This window comes from Odocoileus virginianus, chromosome 13, assembly GCF_023699985.2.
Source record: "Odocoileus virginianus isolate 20LAN1187 ecotype Illinois chromosome 13, Ovbor_1.2, whole genome shotgun sequence".
NCBI lineage: Eukaryota > Metazoa > Chordata > Mammalia > Artiodactyla > Cervidae > Odocoileus > Odocoileus virginianus.
The window spans coordinates 19,232,333-19,257,114 of NC_069686.1; the positions used below are offsets into that span (position 1 = coordinate 19,232,333).

Genomic DNA, 24,782 nt, shown 5'->3' on the forward strand with positions numbered 1-24,782 from the left:
CTAGGAGGGCTAGGGAGACTCTGCGCGATTTTCTAACCCAGCCGTGACAAGCCCTATTGGGTCTCGGCAGCCGGCTGGCGGGCGGTCGGGAGGGGCGGGGGGGGGGGGCGGTGTGAGCCGGAGGAGGGCGCACAGGGCGGGCACGTCTGGTTCGGTGTCTGGTTCCCGTTGTTGTGTCTGGCTAATTCCCTGGAAAGAAGGAGGCTAACTGCTCCAGGGAACGGGGACTTTGGTGAGACAAGGTGAGAGAAGAAAAGGGGGTTCGTGTGTTCACGGTCTCCCGCGGATTTGGCTGGGGAAGATATACAGTCACCTTGTACTCCAGACAGCCAGAAAGCAGCGAGTCGGAACCTCTCTTGTCTCCTTCTTGCCCCACCCGCTTTAAGCCATTTCGAAGCCAAGAACCGGGCTCCGTCCTTGTTTCTGTATTTCCCCTCCACCGCGTATTTCTCGCTGTACAGACCCGGGGAGGATGAGGGAGGCAAGAAAGGGGAACATCACCGGGGAAACCAACTTGCTCCCAGCGCGCGGGAGGCGGCAGAGAAAGATAGGTGAGCGGCGTCCCTGCTCCGCGCTCGGCATTGGTGCGATGGCTTCCGAAGGCCAGGGAACAGAGACAGCGCGGGCGAAGCTGGGTAAATACAAGAGCCTGCAGAGTAGCGCCCGCAGGCCACCGCCTCCACACTCTCCATAGGACCCCCACACCTTGCCCCGGGCGCGCACTCGCACCGCAACACAGGCGGCTGGGAGACAGCGGTATCTGGGGAAGTAACAGGTTACCGCTCAGAGTCGCGCCTTCGGCTGCTGCTGGCCAGGAGCCCGTTGGTGAGACCGGTGCTCGCAGCCGGGAAGCGGAGGAGAAAATCGCTCTCGCTCCACTTCTGCCTCAGCCCCTGTGCGTCCCCGGGGCATGAATCTCGCTGATGGGGATAGGATGATTGTGAAGGCTGAGGTCTCTGCGCCGCGCAGGAACCGGGAGCCAAGACTCGGGCGGGCGGGACGCTCTCGGCTTGGGAGGGTAGATGGCAGACTCTGGGGGTGGGGGTTGGCCATGAAACCGCGGGTGAAGAGGACCCAGCTGAACAGTCGCGGCTGGGCACTGGGAAGGTCCCGGCGGTTGCGCGCTTACCCACCTAGGCTGGGAGACAGCAAGCCGCGCGCTCCTGTCGCTCTTCTGCGTAGCGCCCAGCAATCTGCCCGGCTCGGCCCGGCTCTGCCTCAGGCGTAATCTGCCCGGCGTCACCTCCAGCTGCAGCCTGTCTTTTGCTGGCACCGTCCCGCACGCGAGCTCCTGGAAGAGAGGAGAGCGATCCGAAGAGGCGGCTGCTTGGCTTTGGGGGAGGCGGAGGCGGAGTGGGGAGGCGGGGACCGGCTCAGCAGGGGAATCACGAGGCCGCTGCTCGCGGGGGCAGTTCGTGGGCAGAGCGGTGGGGCTCCTTGCAGGTGCCTGACCGCCTCTGGAGCTTTATAGGGCGATTATAAACCCAGATCACGGGTTTGCACCCGGAAAAACGAAAAGAAAAAGCCCTATGAGTAATTCAGAACGTACTCAACACGGGAGTGTTTTTTGAGCTAGGCAGAGGGTCGGGTAAGGAGAAGGAAAAGAGAAATTCTATTAAGAATTCTGCCTCGCTGAGTGCTTCTCCCTCCCTTTCCTCTTCCCCATTACCATTTCGTCGAGAAGAGAAGAGCTGTAGCTTTGCCTCAGTTACTTGCCCCGCGGCTCCCCCAGCTTTGTGATGCGTCCTAGAGCGGAAACCGCTCCCTGGGTCATGTCCTTGCTGGCTCTCTAGTGAGCCAGAATTGTTGTAAAAGCAAAGGACACAGACATGAGGGGAGAGCTCGCAGACCCTTAGAGGACTCCATCTCTTTTTCACTTCAGTTTTCTCATCCTGCTCGGAGCTTCCCCAAGTACTCCACCAGAGCACACTACCGAGTGCCTCCGGAGAGAAAAGGGTCCGATTTCCAACGCACTACACGCTCCCTCCTAGCTCTGGTTCCCTTGGTGATGGGGAAAGGAGTCCTCCTGATTGATCACATCTGAAGGTTAATAACACGCACGAGCGCCGCTCCACACACAAGGGGAACCCGAGCATAGAGGTGGCCCGGGGGTGGGCTGGGGGAAGCGGACCGCCCGTCTCTGCCCAGGCCCGCTCCCCTCCACTCTCCCTTCGTTTCACGCTGTTTAAGGATTCTCTTTTTGCAATATTTAGACGGACTCAACGAACTGCCGCGTCCCGAAAGCCCCTCGCGGTAAAAAGGCGTTCACGGAAAAATTTCCACCAGATGGCGCCATGCGGCCAGAGACCGAGAGGCCCTGTGCTGGTCGGGTCTTTGCTCGCGCCCCAGGTCAACACCTGGAGGGGCTGGCGGGGCTGTTATTCTCCGGCCTTTTCAAGCCAACCCTCAGACACCCTCGTCTCTAATTTATGGTGTCCTCTTTCCTCCACCCCAGTGTCTTTTTCTTTAGGGCAAAACAGAGTTGATCACTGTGTCTGGGTGACACCGTGTAACCAGTGATTTCTTTCCTCGTTTTCACAATGATTTTGTTGTTGCGATGCTGCAGGCAGGGGTTATTTACGGACACTTCTTCGACCTTGCTAGCCCACCGGAATCCTGATTCTTCTCTCTGAATGTCTTATTGCCTTTCACCATTACACAGTGGGAATCCCAAAAATCTTACAAAGCACTGGAAATTCCATAAGGGAGACCGAAGATTCCGCCCTTCTTCCTGAGAAGATACAGTCCGATTTAGTAAGAGGGTTCTCGTTGTGAGGTTTGAAATAACCGCGTTGCCCTTGATATTAAAGAAAATACTGTTGCCCTCTCTCAATCTTACAGTAAGACCTCGGGCACATTTTAAAGACGGAAGAGCATGCGGAAGGGTGGGCGTGGGTCACTGCAACTCCGAGTCCCAGAGCTCAGGACTGGGCAGGTGGGCGTGCCCACTCCGCGCAGCAAAAAACCCTCCAAACCGCGCACCGCGCAGCTTCTCTGCCACGCTTGAAAAACGCAGGTTACTAAGAAAAAAGCCTCGGAATTCCACCCACGCCCCCTCCTCAGGTCTCCCTAAAAGAAATGGTTGCGTCAATCAGGGACCTGGGTGCTAGTGGTAAATCATTCAAGATGCTCTGGGGCTAGGAGGCCGGCCGAAGGAGGCGCCTCTCAGGGTGTGCTGTACCAGGAAAACGCCTGCTCACCTTCTGTCCCTTCCACCTTCTCCCAAGACCCGAGATTCCCCAGAAAGGAAGATTTGTTTACATTCACCTGTGGCCTCAGACATTTCCACCCACTCCCTCTTCTGATTTCTGTGTCCAAAACGCTCACCTCTAACGTTTTAGCCAATAAAATAACCTCGCCTTAGAAAGAAATCTACAGGACTGTGTATCGCAAATTAAAGCTGAGTCCGTCCAGCTGCGAGGATAACCCTCCCTTTCTCCTTTATATAGAGGGAAGGGAGGAATGAAGGCTCCTGCTTGTCCTTAATTTTAAAATGTTTAATTAGATATTAGTAATATGTTAAATTTATTCATCACATGTTTGGAGTCAGGCACTGTTTTCAGGGAACTTACACTGTCTTGGCAACTTATATTATCCCTGCATTCATGGACATTCCAGTTAGGAGGGGAGAGAAACAGTCTTGGGGACTTCGTGGGTTTGGTTTTGTTTCCAATTATCTTCCACTCCAACCCAGGCTCTTGGGCTCAGCGGAGATGGTAAAGACCCGAGGGCCCAGAATTCCACAGTTTCAGCACAGTAAGTTCGGACGTAGGGCACAGCTCTTTCAGCACCAAGGACAGAGCCCACGATTTGGAAGCTGAAGCCTCCAGTTCCTCGGCTTAGGTCGCCAGGATTTAGCAAATCCGCCTCCCTCGCACCATCCGCCTCCCGGCAGTAAATGCTGGGTTTGTTTTCCCCTGTTGGGGCGGGGTGGTGGCGGTGATGGTGGAGTACCTCGCCCCCTTCTTGCCTATCCAGTAAGATATGCAAGGAGTGTGGTTGTGGTTGTCTTTTGACTCTTCAGAATATTTGGGATCTATATTTTTGTTTATATTTTTCCACTCTTCTTTTTATCTTTTATTACTCCCGGGGGAAGATGCCCTGGATAATGGGGGTGGTAAAAAGATATCCTCTCTAGGGACTCGAACCGGTAGTGAGGGGTGGCCCGGAAGGGAGTGGTATCCGCCCAGCTGTTTCGTTTGCATTTGATCTAAGATTTAGCACTTTGAAGAAACGGGAACAAGATGCCCAGAGGCAGAAGAAAGAGGCGGCGAGTGCGACCCCTCTGGTCTCTCTCTTCCGGGCGCGGGCGCGGAGGTTTTGCTAGCCTGCAGCTCCGGCTACTCGATTGTGTCTTCAGAAGACAACTTTCCTTTAGGTCAAGGATGCCTGGGGCTTGGGAACACGACCCTCCGCCCACAGTCCCCTTCTCTGGGAGGTTTAAAGATACTCCAAGTGGATTTGGAGCCAAACCTTTCGGCAAAGGAAAAAAGGAGTGGGTGAAGTAAGGAGTGGAAGGGGCACCCGAATGGGCTGCGGGGGAGATTTCTGTGCGTAAAATATGATCCACGTCAAGGTGAGTAAATATGAAACGTCAATCTTTTTTGACGCATTTAGCATTTTTAGCCATCAGAAAAGGTAATTTTGGAGCCACATTGTGAATTCATTTTTGCCTGCTCGTTAAGGTCTATTTTAAGCATCTAATATATGACCAAAAAAGGGGGGGGGGCGGTGAATGGCAGTGCTCACCGTTTAAACGTCTGTCTCCCGAGAGGAGGGCTGTGGGAAGCTTGTTAACCGTACACTCAGCTTTTCTTAAGTGAGAGTGAATTCGGTGTGATTGTGTACTTTAAAGATAGTTCATTCTGGACTTTCCTTGGAAACCATAGCTAAATTGGCACCCCTACCCACAACAGGCACCCCTGGAAGACACTCACACTCACCCCTGAAAGACAGGAAAGGGTTAAAAGTTGTGGCAAGCGAGAGAGAATTCCAGCCGGAATTGAACGCAACCGAGAGGTCTCCGGAAATTGCAACCTTTTCTTCTAAAAAACAGTGGTGAGTTCCTCATTAATGGTCACATGGTCCCTTCCCTTTCGGTCGCATGGTCCCTTTCTGAAGGTGAAAATATTCTAATAATAAAGAAATTAATCGAAGAGGATAGAGTAATTTGTATTTGGGCAAATCTTGTGCACATTTTAAGACGCCCAATTCTCGCTATTTCAAACATCTGGTGGACGGAGGGACCACCAGATGGCGACAGATCACAACTTCTGACGGGGAACAACGGGCTCCATAAGAGAGCGGTGCTTGAAGGAAAACTGCTGCTGGCAGGCCCTTTCCAGTTCGCACTCACACCCTGCCGTATTTCACAAAGCACGGTCTTTTTTTTTTTTTCCCCCTCTTTTTAATGCTTAGAGAGGCTGCCGGAAGTGGCCGGACACACTCAGGATCTCTGTCCCTTTGGTGAAAGAGAAAGGGATGTAAAGTATCTGATTCTTTCCCACAGAACTGCTCTTTAAAGGTAGCCTCAGGACAGAAACTCTGGTACTAGGCAAGGTGTTTCACTGTGAAACAGGACACCAAGGAAGTAACGGTCTTTAACTGCAATTCTGACAGAGTTTCGAAAATGTATCTGTTTTCAATTCTCTTAACAGAAACTTGGAGAAGGCAATGGCAACCGACTCCAGTACTCTTGCCTGGAAAATCCCATGGTCGGAGGGGCCTGGTGGGTTGCAGTCCATGTGGTCGCAGAGTTGGACACGGCTGAGCAACTTCACTTTCATTTTTCACTTTCCTGCATTGGAGAAGGAAATGGCAACCCACTCCAGTGCTCTTGCCTGGAGAATCCCAGGGATGGGGGAGCCTGATGGGCTGCTGTCTACAGGGTCACACAGAGTCCAACACAACTGAAGTGACTTAGCAGTAGCAGCAGCAGCAGCAAATGAATGGGATGCAAGAAAGATGATTTCCTATATAAGATGCTTTTTAGTCAAACAGTATGTAATAGCAATACAGTTGAGGCTTGAAGGACCACTGGGGACTGGAGTGATGGCCCTCTTCACAGTGGAAAATCCACATATAACATACAGTCCCCATATACAGAATTTCTCAACATCCATGGTTCCTGTGTATCCTAGATTCTGCATTCACACTTTGAACCAACCTGGAATTGTGTAGTACTATAGTATGGCTGGATGGCATCACCGACTCGATGGGCATGAGTTTGAGTAAACTCCAGGAGCTGGTGATGGACAGGGAGGCCTGGCGTGCTGCGATTCATGGAGTCACAAAGAGTTGGACACGACTGAGCGACTGAACTGAACTGATAGTATTTTTATTATTGAAAAAATTCTCATCTAAGTGGACACTCACAGTTCAAATCTGTGTCCTACAACTGGGTCAACTATTTTTTTTTTAATGTAAAAGCTCTTGAACTATTTAGAATAACAGGTATTTAGCCCTTGTTTTCAGAATTAGGTGCCTAGGACTACTGCTTGTGAGAGCTTCTTTCTGGAAGGTTCTGACTTAGTTGTAGAGTATCTGATAACTTAAATTTCTATTCTTGATCAGATTCCTTCCCTATCTGGCCTAAGCCTGGGCCAGTTACTCAGGGAAGAAAACAGAACCTTAACAGGTGGGGTTCATCATTGCTGTTCTAGCTCAGTTTCTTTCTTGTTAACAAGTAAGAGCTCACACCTAAGGTTCTCAACTGTGTCAGCTGCAAATCAGTGCCTTGGGAGCTCCTTCTATCTTTCTCTTGGGTGCATGGCTGATGTCTTGTTTTCTCTACCTCTGGATAAGTCAGGGATCCTTTAGGTCTACAAGAAGGTAAAATCTCAAGAAGCTCCTAAATATGCAGATTAAATGATAATCAGTATCTTTTCACTGGGGCTATAGGCACATTATAGACTATAGGCACCTCCTGATTCCAAATAGGAAAAGGAGTATGTCAAGGCTCTATATTGTCACCCTGCTTATTTAACTTATATGCAGAGTACATCATGAGAAATGCTGGGCTGGAAGAAGCTCAAGCTAGAATCAAGATTGCCAGGAGAAGTATCAATAACTTCAGATATGCAGACGACACCACCCTTGTGGCAGAAAGTGAAGAGGAACTAAAAAGCCTCTTGATGAAAGTGAAGAAGGAGAGTGAAAAAGTTGGCTTAAAGCTCAACATTCAGAAAACTAAGATCATGGCATCTGGTCCCATCACTTCATGGGAAATAGATGGGGAAATAGTGGGAAGTGTCAGACTTTATTTTTTGGGGCTCCAAAATCACTGCAGATGGTGATTGCAGCCATGAAATTAAAAGACACTTCTTGGAAGGAAAGTTATGACCAACCTGGATAGCATATTTAAAAGTAGAGATGTTACTTTGCCAACAAAGGTCCGTTTAGTCAAGGCTATGGTTTTTCCAGTGGTCATATATGGATGTGAGAGTTGGACTGTGAAGAAAGCTGAGCACCAAAAAATTGATGCTTTTGAATTGTGGTGTTGGGGAAGACTCTTTAGAGTCCCTTGGGCTGCAAAGAGATCCAACCAGTCCATCCTAAAGGAGATCAGTCCTGGGTGTTCATTGGAAGGACTGATGTTGAAGCTGAAACTCCAATACTTTGGCCACCTCGTGCAAAGAGTTGACTCACTGGAAAAGACCCTAATGCTGGGAAGGATTGGGGGCAGGAGGAGAAGGGGACGACAGAGGATGAGATGACTGGATGGCATCACCGACTTGATGGACATGGGTTTGGGTGGACTCCAGGAGGTGGTGATGGACAGGGAGGCCTGGCGTGCTGCGATTCATGGGGTTGCAAAGCGTCGGACACGACTGAGCGATTGAACTGAACTGACAGGCACAATGTCTCAACTACATAGCTAGGGATAAACCACATACACGCATTGGAGCATGGGAAGACTTGAACTGGTAAAACGTTTATTCTTCTCTAAATCTGAACTGTATACTCTTCACCCCAACTCCTTCCTGCCCATCCCCACCAACTTTGATAAGGACTTGGCCATGTAAGTTGCTTTGGACACAGGAATGGAGCTGAACTGCAGATCCATGAGTTAACGTGTGATGCATCATTTCTGTGGAAGTAACAGACAAATACAGCACTGACCAGGGAGAGCTAAGGTTGGACACAGGGAATGGCCTTGGAATTGGCTGCCTAGGATTACTTCTTGTGGGTGGGCCCCGTGCATGTGCGTGTTCAGTCGTGTTGAACTCTTTGGGACTCCATGGACTATAACCCAACAGGCTTCTCTGTCAGTGGAATTTTCCAGGCAAGAATACTAGAGTGGATTGCCAATTCCTATTCCAGGGGATCTCCCTGACCCAGGGATCAAACCCCCAACTCTTCCATCTCCTGCACTGGTGAACTCTTTACTACTGGAAAGCCCCGGTTGGGCCCAGTGTGGCCTGCTAGGGGTGGTGCTGGAAGGGGGTGGGGTCCCAGTCTGACCTACTTCTCGTGGTGGTGGTGGTGGAAGAGGGTAGGGGCATGCCAGAGACCTCTGTCTGTCTCCCTCTCCATGTCTGTCTCTGACTTTAGGATCATGACTATAGAAATAGTTAGAGGTGAAAAATCTATCTCATGGAAATTATGTGATACGTTCATTGTCTGAACTCTCATTTAATCATCACCCACGATCCTCTACTTTGAAGATGAGGAAACTGAAGTCCGGATAAGTTTCAGGATTTCCCGGAGCACACACTTACTGAGAACTGGACTGGAAACTATTCTTTCTTCAGTCTCAGCACCCTGTGCACTGCTCAGTGAGACCTTCCGGCTCTCCCTCCTAACAACAGTTTGACCTTGGAAAATCACTTAATCTCTTTGGATTCACATGATGGGAGGGGTGTGGGGTATCAGATGAGACCAGATAAGACTTCATTCATCTGAAATAATTAACTAGTAGTGTTTCATGATTACTCTCACGGGGGCAATTTTCTGTTGTGAATCCTATGGACTCAAGGACCTTTTGAGTCAAGGCAGTGTGTTAAAGGAAGAAAAGCAAAAACTTTGAAGATATTCAGACTTGAATTCAAATCTGAATTCTATTTATCAGCTATTATTTAAATGCTCTCAGTCTAAGTTTTCTCATCAGTAAAATGGGAGCTAATATTAGCTTCTGGGCTATCCTGTTTGATGTCCATAAAAACCCAGGTTCACAAGTTCAGTGGTGCCCAGTTTATGGCTTTCGGTGTATGTCAATTCCTGCTCCTATTCCTTCCCCTTAGTTCATCAGTGATTTTGATCCATTTAAATGTTTTCTCCTTGGAGACTAAGCCTAATATGCGTTTTATTTTGTTGCCCATTTCAGTAGAGCGTCAACATCCCTTGACATGGACTTGAGGGCTTCCTCTTTAGTATTTCAGAGGTTTTTTAATCCACAGAATTTTGATTCTTCAGACTCAGCAGAGAAAGGGTGAAAGGGAGCCAGTTTTGTGCTGAAGTCTTCACTCAGCCCCCAGGGATGCTGGCCTTCTTGTTGTTTCTTGAACATTTTTGGCATGTTCCCGCCTCAGGGACTTTGCAATAAATATTCCTCTGCTTGGAAAGCTCTTTCCCCATGTTCATAGGATTTTTCCTTCTCATTCTGGTCTTTGCTCAAATGTTCAAAAATTTTCTTGATGCCCTTCCTTTATCCTTCTACTTAAAATTACAGATCTCCCCTAGTCTTGGCACTCCCTATTCTTATTTTTTTCCTATAGCACTTTTTTTTTTAACCACTTGACATAGTGTATATTTTACTTATGTATTGCTTCTTTCTTCTCACTAAAGCTTTGTGAGGGCAGGAACTTCTTTTTACACCAATGTATCCCCAGCACAGAATGGTTCTTGGACACTATAACCACCCTATGCATATTTAGCTGGTTTTTATATTTTGTGCAGCTGAATAGACAATATATTCCTACGATCTTCAGGTGGCCATCTGAAAGGCAGCTAGCACTTACAGAATGAATATAGGCAGTTGTTTTGCATCATTTTCTTCATCTGGATTTACAAAAGGAGGTGAGAAGAAAAAGTAGACAAGGATGAAAATAAATCCCCCAAAGTTAGAACCACTTAGGAGACTTCAACTAGCCTATGAAGGAGCAGCCAGTATACAAACCACTGTTTTAATAGGTGACAAAAGGTGACTCAATTAAGCAAGTTTCAGTTTTGAATCAAGTTTCTTAAAAATATTCTTGTAACTTCATTTAGTACATAGGATTTTTAACATTTTTCCCTTTTATTTTCTTGCATTGGTGGGATATGAGCTAAGGGAAGGTGGCTGTAGGCTGACGATGTTGTCTGTTGATTTAAATATTCTGCCCTACGTTTGGCTCAGTTCTTTGGTTGCCATCAGGAAGAAACTGAATTTGTGCCTGTTACAATGGGGAAGAATCTTTCCTCCTATCACACTGTCCAGTGGTAGACAGGGAACTTTGAAACTTATCTTCTTTACAGAATGATTGTTTTCAAGTAATCCTTTTCATGGAAAGACATAGAATAATTTTTCTTTGAGGGGAAGATACATTTAGGGACCTAGGGGCATGAAAAACCAAAAGACTTGTTACAGAGTAGAAGAGAAGGCAAGCTAAGTGTTTAAAAAAGATAGGAAAGAGCTCAGGAAAGTTAACCAACTATTAAAACTTTCTTTTGTAGTTATACAACAATAGGAACTACATAATCAATTCTAAGAAAACAAGGGCTTTCGGAGTCTCAGTTCAGTTCAGTCGCTCAGTTGTGTCCAACTCTTTGTGACCCTGTGGACTGCAGCATGCCAGGCCTCCCTGTCCATCAACAACTCCCGGAGTCTACTTAAAGTCATGTCCATTGAGTCAGTGATGCCATCCAGCCATCTCATCCTCCATCGTCCCCTTCTCCTGTGCCCTCAATCTTTCCCAGCATCAGGGTCTTTTCAAATGAGTCAGCTCTTCACATCAGGTGGCCAAAGTATTGGAGTTTCAGCTTCAACATCAGTCCTTCCAGTGAATATTCAGGTCTGTTTTCCTTTAGGATGGACTGGTTGAATCTCCTTGCAGTCCAAGGGACTCTCGAGTCTTCTCCCATATCACAGTTCAAAAAGCATCAATTCTTCAGTGCTCAGCTTTCTTTATAGTCCAACTCTCACATCTATACATGTCTACTGGAAAAACCATAGCTTTGACTAGATGGACCTTCATTGGCAAAGTGATATCTCTGCTTTTTAATATGCTGTCTAGGTTGGTCATAGCTTTTCTTCCAAGGAGCAAGCGTCTTAATTTCATGGCTGCAGTCACCATCTGCTGTGATTTTTGGAGCCCCCCCCCAAATAGTCTCTGTTTCCACTGTTTCCCCATCTATTTGCAATAAAGTGATGGGACTGGATGCCATGATCTTAGTTTTCTGAATGTTGAGTTTTAAGCCAACTTTTTCACTCTCCTCCTTCACTTTTATCAAGAGGCTCTTTAGTCCTTCGCTTTCTGCCGTAAGAGTGGTATCATCTGCATACCTGAGGTTATTGATATTTCTCCCGGCAATCTTTATTCCAGCTTGTGCTTCATCCAGTCTGATGTTTTGCATGATGCACTCTGCATATAAGTTAAATAAGCAGGGTGACAATATACAGCCTTGACATACTCCTTTCCTGATTTGGAACCAACCAGTCTGTTGTTCCATGTCCAGTTCTAACCGTTGCTTCCCGACCTGCATATAGATTTCTCAGGAGGCAGGTCAGGTGGTCTGGTATTCTCATCTCTTGAAGAATTTTCCAGAGTCTGTTGTGTTCCACACAAAGTCTTTGACATAGTCAATAAAGCAGAAGTAGATGTTTTTCTGGAAAACTCTTGCTTTTTTGATGATCCCACGGATCATTTTGATGATCCAATGGATGTAGGAGGCTGCTGCTGATTATTTGCAATGATCTCTATTTAAATTATCCAACTGTGCATAAGAATAAGCCAGTTTGTGAGTGTTCTAAGTGGTTAATGTTCTATGAAGATCAGCATTTCTGTCTTAGATGACATCTTTTCTGAACTTAATGACCTACTTATTTACTTCTTTGTGTTGATCCTTATTGGGCTTCCCAGGTGATGCAGTGAAAAAGACTCCACCTAGGAATGCAGGAGATGTGGGTTTAATCCCTGGGTCAGGGAGATCCCCTGGAGTAGAAAATGGCAACCAGCTCCAGTATCCTTGCCTGGAAAACTCCATGGAAAGAGGAACTTGGCAGGCTACATACAGTCCATGGGGTCGCAAAAGTCAGGCATGACTGAGCGACTGAGCGCACACACACACACTGATCCTAATCGGAAACTTCTAGCACACCAAAAAGTGTACTAAGACCTAAAATGCCTCATGTCCAATAGGCAATTCATGAATATTGCTTTGTTTCTTCTCTTCCTTGTGTAAACTTTTCTGCTCCTAAGGTCAGTTTTACTTTTTCTTGGTCTTTTTTGTTTACTTGTTTGAAGTATGGTTCATTTACAATGCTTTGCTAGTCTCTGCCGTATGGCACAGTGACTCAGTTATACATATATATTCATTCTTTTCTTAATATTCTTTTCCATTATGGTTTATCCCAAGAGATTAGAGATAGTTTGGTATGCTCTTTGGTAGCACCTTGTTGTTTATTCTAACTTCCTTTTTAAGTTTCTTTTTAAAGAAGAGCAAAACATTGTAAATCAGCTATATTTTTTCCTTTAAAGTGATATATGCTTGTTAAAAAAAAAAGTATATGACTTTATAGCAGACAAAACTGAAATAATCTCATCACACAAATGCAACCATGGTTAACATTTTCATTAATTTTTTACCCCCCAGGTTTTGTCCTACCTCATGTATAGGCTTAATTTAAAAGTTTTTTTTTTTTTAATTTTAATTTTATTTTGGTGTGTTGTGTGTTAGTCGCTCAGTCGTGTCCAACTCTTTGAGACCCCACGGACTGTAGCCCGCCAGGCTTCTCTGTCCATGGAATTTTCCAGGTAAGAGTACTGGAGTGCATTGCCATTCCCTTCTCCGAGGAACTTCCCAACCCAGGGATTGAACCCTGATGTCCTGAATCACAGGCAGTTTCTTTACCATTTGAGCTACAGGGAAGTCCTAATTTTGTACTGGAGTATAGCCAATTAACAACATTGTGATAGTTTCAGGTGGACAGCAAAGGGACTCAGCCATATATGTATCCATTCTCCCCCAACCCCCCTTCCATCCAGGCTGCCACATGACATTGAGCCAATTCCCAATGCTATACAGTAGGGCCTTGTTGGTTATCCATTTTAAATACAACAGTGTGTAATGTAGGTTCCAAACTTCCTAGCTATCCCTTCCTCTCTTCCTTCCCCCTGGCAACCCTAAGTTTGTTCTCTTAAGTCTGTGAGTCTGTTTGTTTTACAAATAAGTCCATTTTGTATCATTTTTTTAGATTCTGCACATATAAAAATTTTTTTAGTATAGAATATTTATTTGTACATACACGTTTACAGTAACATTATTCACAATAGCCAAAAGGTGGAAGCAATCTAACTGTCCATCAATGGATGAGTTGAATAAATGAAATGTGATATGTACACACCATGGAATATTATTTGGCCATAAGAAGGGATCAGGTACTGAAAGACACTAGGACATGGAAGAACCCTGAAGACATTATGCTAAGTGAAACAAGTCAGTCACAAAGGGACAAATACTGTAGGATTCCACTTACTTGTGGTACCTAGAGTAGTCAGATTCATAGAAAGCAGAATAGTGGTTGCCAGGCACTGAGGATAGAGGGGGATGGGGAGTTACTATTCAGTGGGTACAAAGCTTCATTCTGAGAAGATGTAAAAGTTCTTGAGATGGATGATGGTAATGATTTCACACTATCAAAGTACTAATGTTACTGAATTATATACTTAAAAATGGTTAAACTGGTAAATTGTATTTTATATTTTACCAGTAAAAAAGACTTCAGTGACACATGCGTCACACATGTGTCACATATAAGTGACACATGCCCATGAAAAAAATTAAAATGCATACATTGAAAAGTAAAATTCTTACCTACCTCCCCTTCTCACTTACACAATGCAGAGATAACCATTCTAGCTGATTTCATATTTCTACTTTTCACTTACCTGCACCTGTATCTGGCACAAGAATCTACCAATTCCTCTTCCTGCTTTGGGTGGTCATGACCCACCGGGGACCTGATGGTAACCTAGAGAGTCCAGTTAGGCTTACAATCCTAGAGGATGTCATTGTTGTCACTATACTTGCTATGCTTCGCAGACACATACAATAGGATGCTCTTGGCTGCAAAGTAATGGAAAATAAGAAACAAACTACAATAAGAAAATTTATTGTTTTACATAGGATATTCAGAGGTAGGTAAAGGACTAAACCAGAGTTGACTATCACTAAAAATGTCATCAAGGACTAGTTTCTTCTTTTCTCTCCTCCACTGTCCTTAGCATTGGCTTCAGCATAAAGCCTCCCATGATTCTAAGTTGCTGCAGGTATCTATGAGAGCTCTATGCTTTCTTGTTTCATGTTTTATTAGCTGAGACTGGCTGAGTTCTGTCCCTGTCTAGTAATAACCAGCAGTAAAGGGATATTAGTCAAAGAGTACAAAGTTTCAATTATGCAAGATGAATAAGTTCTTGAGATCTAAAGTACAGCATGGTGACAACAGTTAACATTACTTATAATACACAGGCCTACCTTATTTTATTGTGCTTCACAGATACTGCGTTTTTTACAGACTGAAGCTTTGTGGCAACCCTGCAGCAAGTGAGTCTTTCAGGGCCATCTTTCCAACAGCATTCACTCACTTTGTGTCTCTGTGTCACCGTTTGATAATTTTTGCAATATTTCAAACTCCACCAGCAAGAAAGATTATGACTTGCTGAAGGCTCAGATGATGGTTAGCAATATTTTAAATTAAGGCAGGCATATTATTTTTTATACATAATGTTACTGCACACTTAATAGACTACAGTATAGTGGTAAATATAACTTTTATATGCACTGGGAAATCAGAAACTTCACATGCCTCACATTAATGTGATATTAGCTTTATTGTGGTTGTCTGGAACTGAACTCAAAATATCTCTAAGGTATGCCCATACTCAAAATTTGCTAAGAGGATAGATCTTAAATCTCAACACACACACACACACACACAAGTAACTACATAGAAGTGATACGTTAATTCACTTGATTGTGGTGGTCATTTCACAATGTATATCAAGTTGTACCTGTTAAATATATATAAAATATAATTTTTATGTGACATTTCAAAGCTGTTGCAAACAAACTAGTAGCAAGTGGGATGGAAGTACCATAATTAGCTTAGGTTTATCACCTAGGTTGAAAAGGATGGAGGGGGAATCAACCAGTGCCTGCTATAGGCTGTCTCCTGGTGCAAAAGGGTACATTTGAACAAGGCTACTGTTAGGGAAATTAAATAAATAGCCTTGTTTAGGCTTCAGAGACAAAGTAGGACAGGCCTCTGACCTTGCTTCCAACCTGCCTGGACACAGCCCTGAGTGCCCTGACTTCCTGCTGTGAGTGTAAGACTTACAGCACCATAGATAAGACGGGGACAAATCTTGAGATTGTTGAGCCCTTGCAGGAGCTCTGGCCAACCAAGCCCCAGGCTTAACATTCCAAGTTTTTTAAGACAAAACAAACAGCATTAATATGAAAAGAGCTGAAATTTGCTCACAGACTGATGACGATATCAGTTTGCCTCCTGGAATTATAAATGGGAGCCCTGAACTTCAATCTTTGAAGTCTCAGCCACAGAGCGGATGTGCTGCCTGGGACCTTTTGCCAATTGGGACTCCAGATGTGCTGTGACACAGGACTTCCCAGCACTGTTTGAGTCTGGATGTTGGTCAAAACCCAGTTTTGTGATGTGTCCTCTGCTGATTCTAGTTCTCTTTTCTTTTAATGTTGGTATATTGAAAGTAAGCTAGATAATTCTCTAACAAATAATGGCATTATTTATTTGTATAGAACAAGTGGCTTATTCTTTTAACAAATCCTTTGAACCTGAGATGAAAGTGAAAACTTTCGGCACAGTAGCTACCCAAGCCCATCTCGTTTCCCAGTGTTTCACTTCACAAGCCTCTCCAACTCTGGCACACCCACCCCACCCCAGCCCAGCATTATAACTTACATCCCATGTCAGCTGGGTAGTTTATTAGGAAACCCAATCAGAGAGACCTCTGTCCTCCTTAGACTGGTCTTGGAGGCCACCTCTTACCTGCCTCTTATGAGTTCTCAATACCTCCCAATATAGGACACTTGCCTAGAACCCCAAAACATTTCAAGTGGATCCAGGCTTTCCTTCACATCTGGCATCATGAGCCCTGGTTAAATGCTCCCCACTGCCCACCCCTACCTGTCCAAGATCAACATTCCAGGCAAATAATCAAAATCACATATACCTTACATTAACCAAGGGAAAAAACACACTTCAGTTAAAGGGAATGTAGGTTATCATCTTGTATAATATATGGTTGATCCTTGAACATCATGGGTGCTGACTGACTATGCAGCCAAAAATCCGAGTATGTATAACTAATAATTGGCCCTCTGGATCTGTGGTTTGGAATCCACAAATTCTGACTGCACATTTGGATGCTGGGGCAGTTGTCCGGATGGAACCTACTGCCACACACTAATGTGATGTCATATACATTTTCCAAGGCATTAGATGGTCTTTACTTCATTAGTTATTCCCCTTTCTTCAATCTGTCCCTCTCTACTGGAATCTTAGGGAGGAAAGTACAGTGGAGGGTAGGGCATTAAATGATTGTAAAATGATTGGGATTTGGAATACCTGACGCTCTTCCTTTCCAATCCACTCCAGTCTGTTCTCTGTGCTTCATATAATTTTTTTTTTAATGGAGATCCTTAGGAAGAAACACATTTCTCATCAAGATCAAGGACATACACGCAAAAACTCTGAACAAAAAAATTTCTGAACAAAACTGTAATTCCCATATACTCTTTTGCAATGTGTGTATTTTATGTATTTAAGAAACCCAGATATTTTTGACTCACTATAGTGATTTCATAACTGACCGATGGATCATCACCTGTAGTTTGAGAACATGTTTTTCTATCTGGCTATTAGAATGCTCTTTCCAAAATACAGTCATTATTTTCTTTAAGATCCCTCAATGGCCTCCCGCTACTTTAATGATAGAGTTCAAACTTTAATATGGCTTGTAAGATCCTCCATTCCCCAGCCCCTTTATTACTATAGCTTCATCTGTCTTGGCTCTAACTGGTCCATTTTCCTTCTGCAATCCAACCATGCTTACTTGCTCTCTGGACTCAGATGTATCTACTAATAGAACGCTCTTCCCCACATCCTCTCCTTGTAGCTAGTTTCTCCTCATTCTGTCTTTTCAGCTTAGACTCCACATCCCTCCGAATGCTTTCCCTGGACACCTGGCCCGGGTTAGGTGCCCCTCCCGTGTTCTTCTTTAGCACCCTGGCCTTCCTCAATGCCAGTGTCTGTCACCCTGCATTTCAACTACACCAGTACTCTTTAAAAGCAGGGACCAGGTTTTGTTCTCCATAGAAGATGTAGTAGGCTTTCAGTAAATACTGATTGAATAAATGAAATTATATTATTGGGTTTCCATCTTAAGTGCATTGAGTGGATATTCTTGTACATTTGCAAGCTGTTGATTGCTTGGGTTCCTTCCCACCACTGTAATTTTCTGAAGAAGGCACAGGTCTGGAACTGAACTGTCTTCAAAGACACCGCTTGTGTGCTGATTCACCGACAGTTTAGCTATGTGTGAAGCAACATGAAACACTGGGTTCAAGATTCACTAGATCTCTCATACTGAAACATAACCTAGCATCTCATAGTCTTAATTTCCCCGTCTGAATTCCAGTACCCCAGTCAACATTTTAAGCTTATTCTTCTTCAAAAAAGAGAGAAGATGACAAACGAAAGAAGGCAGGCGTGGATGAAGCGCTGCACGGGGCCCGTGGCACCCATGTTCACACACACACCTGCATATAGCAGGGGTTCACGGCTCAGTGCAAGCGCTCTTCACCCCTATTTACCTGAGCTCTTTGTGATCCTGTAAGACATAAGAGTTTAATAACTTTATAATCATGTTGGATTTTTAAGACAAACTGAAGAGTTCTGATTCTCAGCTTGACCTTCCACCTCAAGAAGAGACTTTTTGTGCTCTATAAATTGAATATATCTACTTGAAGTGTTGTAAGGGTTAATACTTTACTTCTAATTATGGTAGAATTGAAAACTGGTATATCTCTACTATGTTAAAGGGATTTATTGTAATATATGATTGCTTCTCTTTAATCAACAGGATTCAGTTCATATTTATATTATTTCTTCATTCTTCAATTATCATGAAACCACTCCAGTTATATTTTTGGTTATTATTTTACTACTCAGGGAAAAAATGAACAAAATAATTCTTTTTCCCACAGTTTTATTTTTTGAAACCATAGCAGTTAATTTATTTTGGTGTATCTCACCTGTCACCATTTTACAACTGGCTTTTTCTTAGTTTTTAAAATAAACATTTTTAATTGGAGCTCAGGGTAATTGAAGAAATTTATTTAGCTTCTAAAATACCCAGTATAATAGAGAAGGTTTATTTGGCTTCCAAAATGTCCAGCCACCATTTATGCCTCCACTGTACTTTTGGTTAAAAAGTATTTTTGTTAATTGATTCCCACTATGTGAAATTCACATACAGGATTTCCACAGATACCAGGTTTGAGGAAAAAAATGGCAGTATTAAAGAATAGTTTTTAAATATGAAGGTAAGGGATTTCCGTGGTGGTCCAATGGTTACGGGAGAAGGCAGTGGCAACCCACTCCAGTACTCTTGCCTGGAAAATCCCATGCATGGAGGAGCCTGGTAGGCTGTAGTCCATGGGGTCGCTAAGAGACATGACTGAGCGACTTCACTTTCACTTTTCACTTTCATGCATTGGAGAAGGAAATGGCAACTCACTCCAGTGTTCTTGCCTGGAGAATCCCAGGGACGGGGGAGCCTGGTGGGCTGCCATCTGTGGGGTCGCACAGAGTTGGACATGACTGAAGCGACTTAGCAGTAGTGGCAGTTAGCATTTACCCTTGGATACACCCAGCATTCCAAATTCAATTTGTGTAACCAAAAGGGAAAATATAATAACATGCTCTTAGGACTGAGAAGCCAGTAAATTAAATAATATAAAGATGCTTATATAAAATAATACAAAAAATACTTTGCAGATTATGTTTAACTATTATATTATTTAGCTACCACATTCAAATGTGCATGCCTATGTCAGGTTATGCCAACACCCTGAATTACACTGAGTAAGGAGTGCAAGTAGGATGAAAACTATGGATAAAGGGTACATAGCCATAAATACGGATTATTCTGCATGATCAAACTTCAAAAATTCTTAGATTTAGCTATAATATGACCTATGATATCATGACTTTTTATTCAGAGAGCTTCTTCCTCAGAACCTTCCTGGCCTTTTAAAACTAAAATTTTACCAGTGTAATTCATTTATTCTGCAATATCAGTTTTAGGATATTTAAAAAACCTCTTACAGGGAGAACTCCAAAGTCAGGTAAGTGGCATTAGATTGACATATGCTTAGTTGGTCAGTCGTGTCCAAATCTTTGCGACTCCTTGGACTGTAGCCTGTCAGGCTCCTCTGTCCATGGAATTCTCCAGGCAAGAATACTGGAGTGGGTTGCCATGCCCTCCTCCAGGGGATTCGAACCCAGGTCTCTTGCACTGCAGGCATTCTTTACTGTCAGCCACCAGGGAAGCCCTGATCGACATATGGTTGTGGTTATAGGAGGAATAACAAACAACCTACAAATGAAAAGAACAAGCAGTTCTTGTGGTCTCTGTCAGCCAGCCCTGCGGTGCTATTCAACTAGTTTTGCAACTAGATGATTATACATACCTGTCTTTACTTCTTTCAGACAGTTCTACAAAAATGGTGCAGCAGGATTTCTTCCTCTGAATGTTAGCATGCTACAAAATGCCCAAAGAATGAATTATGCTTCAAGCATTTTGGATATGACATGATATTGTGCTGATATAAGAATAAAAACTCAAACTGCCTAACCCCAAATCAGATTGGCACACTCAAAACAAATTATTTAGGAATATTTTTCTCATTTTTACCTCAGTTACCTTATAACCTAGTTTGAAGGTGGCAGAAATTCATCAAGGAATACAGAATCAGAAAAATAATGTAACAGATACATAAAAGTGTAATAAAGTCTTATAAATGTTTTAAGAAAGAATATAAACATTGTCCTTAACTTTCAGTTCATTCATTCACTTGGTATACACATCCCATTATTTTCCAGGCACCTGTCCAGTTGCTAGTGATATAATGGTAAAAAAGACAAAGTCCTGCTTATGTGGAGGTTACATTTTCTGACAAGAAGGGAAAAGATAAAAAGAACAAATTGGGGAGGGATAAATTGGAAGTTTGGGATTGACATATATACACACTACTGTATTTAAAATTGATAACCAACAAAAACCTACTGTATAAGCACAGAGAACTCCGCTCAATACTCTGTAATAACCTAAATGGGAAAAGAATTAAAAAACAAATAGGTATATGAATCTGAATAACTGGATCACTTTGCTGTACACCTAAAACAACACTGCAAATCAAATATACTCTAGTACAAATAAAAACTTTAAAAAAAGGTAAATAAGAATTTCAGGTACTGATACATGCTATAAAGAACATGAAATAAGTGATATAAATAAAACTGCCTGGACATGGTAGGGACTAGGAGTATGCTTCTGGAGTCATAATGTTCGTATAAAGATCAAGGCTCTACTGATCAACAGGGATATGATGCTGGGCAAGTGATCCACCCTCTATGTGCCTCAGTTTTCTCATCTGTCAAATGGGGACAATGATAGTGTTCTTCGCATGGTTTTGTTGGATTCAACAAATTAATGTATATACAACAGTACCTGGCACATTGTTAGTGCTTTTAAGTGTTTTCAATGACTATTTCCGTTTCTGAGTAGCTCACATTGAGTTGAAATCTACCTATTAAGAAGGAGCTCAAGCTAATATGGATAAATTAAAGGAACTCTATGCCAAATAAAGAACAATTAGACTGAAATGCAGCTCTCTTCTTTATATTTCCACAGTATACAGTAATGAACATACATGAAGATTAAACTATAGCAGCAACTATTGTCACCCATCTTCACACTCATCAGAGCTTTCTTCACTTGGATCCTCAGTGCTCCCTCCTTCACTCTCACTATTGTCGTCTTCACTCTCGTCATCATCTTCCTCAAGATTTTGTGCTTTCTCTGCCACAGAAAGGAAGAGACTTGTTTAAAATATTTCTACCCTGAAAAATCATAATCCTCCTTGTTTCCCCCTCCATCAAGAAAGACATAGTTTTAGAATGTGACAACTGAGCTGAGGGTCAAAGCAGTGGTACAAAGAACATATTTTTACTGGCATAAAGATGTTCATGGATTAAAAATATATTTAAAACATTGGTCTATAAATTTTTTTTTTTTTTTACTACTGTCAACTTCTTACTTAAATACAATAAGAGTAAAGTGAGATTCAGGGTAATGTAGAGGGTACAGACTTTGCTGGGAACCGTGGGATAACCTTTTCAGTTCCTGGGGTATCAGCAGGAACTGTTCCCTCTGGGGACTCTGTCAGTGCACAATACTGTCTGCCCAGGGGAGCCTGAGCTGCTTGGGCAGTTCCACCCCACAGAGGAAAGGGAGTCATCGTGACCATCCATAGAGGACAAGCTGGCTTCATGAAACCATCTGAGATAATCATTTCGCCTTTTCTTAACTACTTCCTGAGGATGTACTTTGCCGGTTTCCTGGGATAATGGATTTTTAAATAGTGACTGATCATAATTCTATGAGAAAGAAGGAATTTCAATTTTTAAATTTACCCAGCAGCAGCATTTCTTCAATCAGTGAGAAAAACTCCTTGGCCTCAGGATTTTCTGGTTCATAGATTAGGACTGCAATGGACAACAGAATGCATGTTATTAATGTTCAAAGTGTTTCAGCAAACAACCTCTTCAGTATGAGATTGAAACTGTCAATCAGTTAAGTGAAAATGCACAAAGCAAAAGCACCCACAATTATACCACAGGAACATCCAAGCGCAGAGAAAATGTTCTACTTATCTTAGGTACTTTGCAAGGGAAATAATCCTCATTATATTTTCTACCACCTGTCCAAAAAATGCAACCTCCATCACTGTGAGACATCCTCAAAGGCTTTAGCCATGCTGTTTCTTGACTATAATCATTCCCCAAACAAGGTACAAATCCTGTAATACATGGAGACTTTGCTAATGACACCTAGTCATCACCTACTTAACACTATTCTCACCTCTTCGTAGGATCCATTGTTTTTAAGTGCTATTTATTCCTTTTTGCTGATCCTTTATGTGAATGTGTCCTCTTTCCTTTGGACTAAATCAACAATGTTTTAGGCCTGTTGGTATGTTACCAATGTCCTAGAAGCCAGAAAGCTTTATACCTTTTGTTTCAGAGTTTTATATACTAGTTAACTTATTTTTTCAGATCCTGCTCTACTGATCTCTCTCTGGCTTCTTACCTGCCTTGAGGCATATTCATTATTCTGCATCATCCATTGAATGCTGTGACTTCTGTGTAATATCTTGATGGCCCCCAGGGGGCACTGAAACATCAAGTGTGCTATTTGTCTGGCTAAGAGCAAGAATTGTGGGATGGTTCAACTAGGCCCCTGTGGCTCAGAGGACCTCACCCCATATGACTTTCATCCGGACACACTAAACCAATGTCTTTATTTTCTAATCCACTAACATAACAATGTGCCGTCAATCTGGGTCAGCATGAGTGTGTGCCTGCTCAGAACCTGCTTTTAAGGATTCTATGGGTATTTATACATCTTTTAAGGCTTTAATAAAAGTGACTTTTTACACATTTTAACTTGAACTAAAACATGCTTATCACTAGCAGTCTAAATCTTTCTCTGAGGTTCAGCCTCTTCCAAGAGCAGAGTTTCTCCAACTTGCTCCTTGAGACACTAGTTTCTTAAGATGTTAATATGTATGTGGGAAACTAGGTTAAATGAAGTTAATCAAAGCTTACAGTAATGAGCAACTGCAGGATTTTATATAGCCATTAATATGCTCAGAACTAGTATGTATCTTACAGAGAAGAGAATATGGCTTCCCTAATTTATTATTCCCTTGGAATCTTTCTTGGTGGAATATTAAGCAATCTTGAACTAATATTCCCTGGAACACAATTTAGAAAATTTCATGCTGGAGTTAGGATTATTCCATGGGAATGGAGTATGGGATCAGCTATTTTCATGGTTTAACAAAAACTGCTGGCAGCTGTCAATTTTCAGAGTGAGTGAAAGTATCTTCTTTGAAACTCAGCCCTGTAACATCCGTCCCAGTGGTGGTGGGTTAGTTGCTAAGTTGTGTCCAACTCTTGTGATCCCATTTACTGTAGCCTACTAGGTTCTTCCATCCATGGGATTTTCCAGGCAAGAATATTGGAATGGATTGCCATTTCCTCCTCCAGGGGTTCTTCCCAACCAGGGATAGAACCCAGGTCTCCAGCATTGCAGGAGATTCTTTATCACTGAGCCACCAGGGATGCCCCCATATTCATCCTAGGTAATAAATAAAAAACTCTTTTTTACTTTTTGACAGGTCACTAGGGTTTGTAAAAAGGCAAGAGAAGCCCTTAGCACATGCCATTGGGGTTGTTTCCCAACCAGGGCCAATAATCAGAGGCCAGTACGGACCCTGAAGAAAGACTGTCAGGTGAGAATCCTGGTTCTGCCACTGTCTAGCTGGGTCGCCTTGGGGAAAGTATTTAATGTCTCTGTACCTCAGTTCCCTTATCTATAGTAACACTACTGATCACATCAGGATATCTGATGAATAAAGGAGATAATACAGACAAAGTACTTAGTTTAGTCCTTGCTGCATGGTAAGTACTGAATAAATGTTGATTATTAGTTTTCCTGGAGTGACTCTGGGCCTGGAGAAAGGCTTGGTTCTTTCCTAAATGTGCAGCAGATGCTTCCTTCCGGCTGAAGGGCTGAGGCAGGGAGCTGGGGCTGGGGGTGGGGCAAGCTCTGAGTTCCACGGGGCTCTAAGGCCGTCAGATGGCAGGCAATTTTAGGGTAGACAGGACGCTGGTCTTGTTCACTGTTGCAGCTCTAAGAGAGTACTTGACAGAGCGTGAGACCTCAAAACATTAAAAAAAATTATGAATAAATAAATATAGATGACTGAGTAGGAAGCAGTCTTTTATGCCTTGATAAAATTATACCCCAAGAAAGGGTGATTTAGTTTACTGAAAAAGAAATAGAAAACTTTATAGAAACTCTCTTCTGCAGCTATGTCTGTTTTTGTGTTAGATGCATAACGATAAGAACCATTTTGGTTTTCAGGCCATTATTCTTAAACATTTACAAGTATTATAATTGATGAAACAGGTCTTCCAGGCTTACATGTTATTTTTGTAGAATCTCAGACTGCCTGTGAGCAGAAGTGTTGGCACCCTGAGACAACTCAGCTGCAAGTAAAGAGACCAAGAAATGGGAAAACTGACAGGAAATCTCACAGTCAATCATGAGATGAACTAAGAAAAGTACCTGGTATTCCTGACTTTTAGTCTCATTTAAAAACCACTTTTCCAAGCCTTCACCAGCAAAAGTTTTAGAAGAGTAGATAAAAAAGAAAAGAAACCATTTGCACCTGGGATGCAGGGTGGGAAGCCC

General features: G+C 43.2%; 2 protein-coding genes and 1 long non-coding RNA gene across 15 annotated transcripts in view; 1 reads left to right on the plus strand and 2 right to left on the minus strand.

Annotated features, from left to right (window-relative positions):
* Positions 1 to 1,962, minus strand: part of GAD1 (glutamate decarboxylase 1) — a 40,322-nt gene extending 38,360 nt beyond the window's left edge. Inside the window, exons 1-2 of one of the 2 annotated variants that reach the window (XM_070476041.1) lie at positions 1,670 to 1,962; positions 1,134 to 1,291 (exon numbers count right to left, since the gene is read on the minus strand). The gene's annotated coding sequence lies outside the window, so the exon portion shown is untranslated. Of the gene's footprint in view, positions 1 to 1,133; positions 1,475 to 1,669 lie in introns of those variants that run through there. The other variant, XM_020900507.2, reaches the window with a different exon arrangement.
* LOC139038044 (uncharacterized) lies at positions 157 to 21,240 on the plus strand. Of its 2 annotated transcripts, XR_011490959.1 has the most exons (4): positions 157 to 242; positions 4,379 to 4,576; positions 4,917 to 5,058; positions 21,153 to 21,240. It is a non-coding gene; the product is annotated as an uncharacterized lncRNA (long non-coding RNA). The 2 variants fall into 2 exon arrangements; XR_011490958.1 differs by lacking the exon at positions 157 to 242 and having other exon boundaries at positions 4,153 to 4,576.
* Positions 21,125 to 24,782, minus strand: part of ERICH2 (glutamate rich 2) — a 38,230-nt gene continuing 34,572 nt past the window's right edge. For all 11 annotated transcript variants that reach the window (XM_020900499.2, XM_020900493.2, XM_020900503.2 and 8 more), the window contains 2 exons: positions 21,935 to 22,006; positions 21,125 to 21,320 (listed from right to left, as the gene is read on the minus strand). In XM_020900499.2, coding sequence (XP_020756158.1) covers positions 21,202 to 21,320; positions 21,935 to 22,006 — 191 coding nt within the window. In that variant the 3' untranslated portion in view covers positions 21,125 to 21,201. The remainder of the gene's footprint in view (positions 21,321 to 21,934; positions 22,007 to 24,782) is intronic.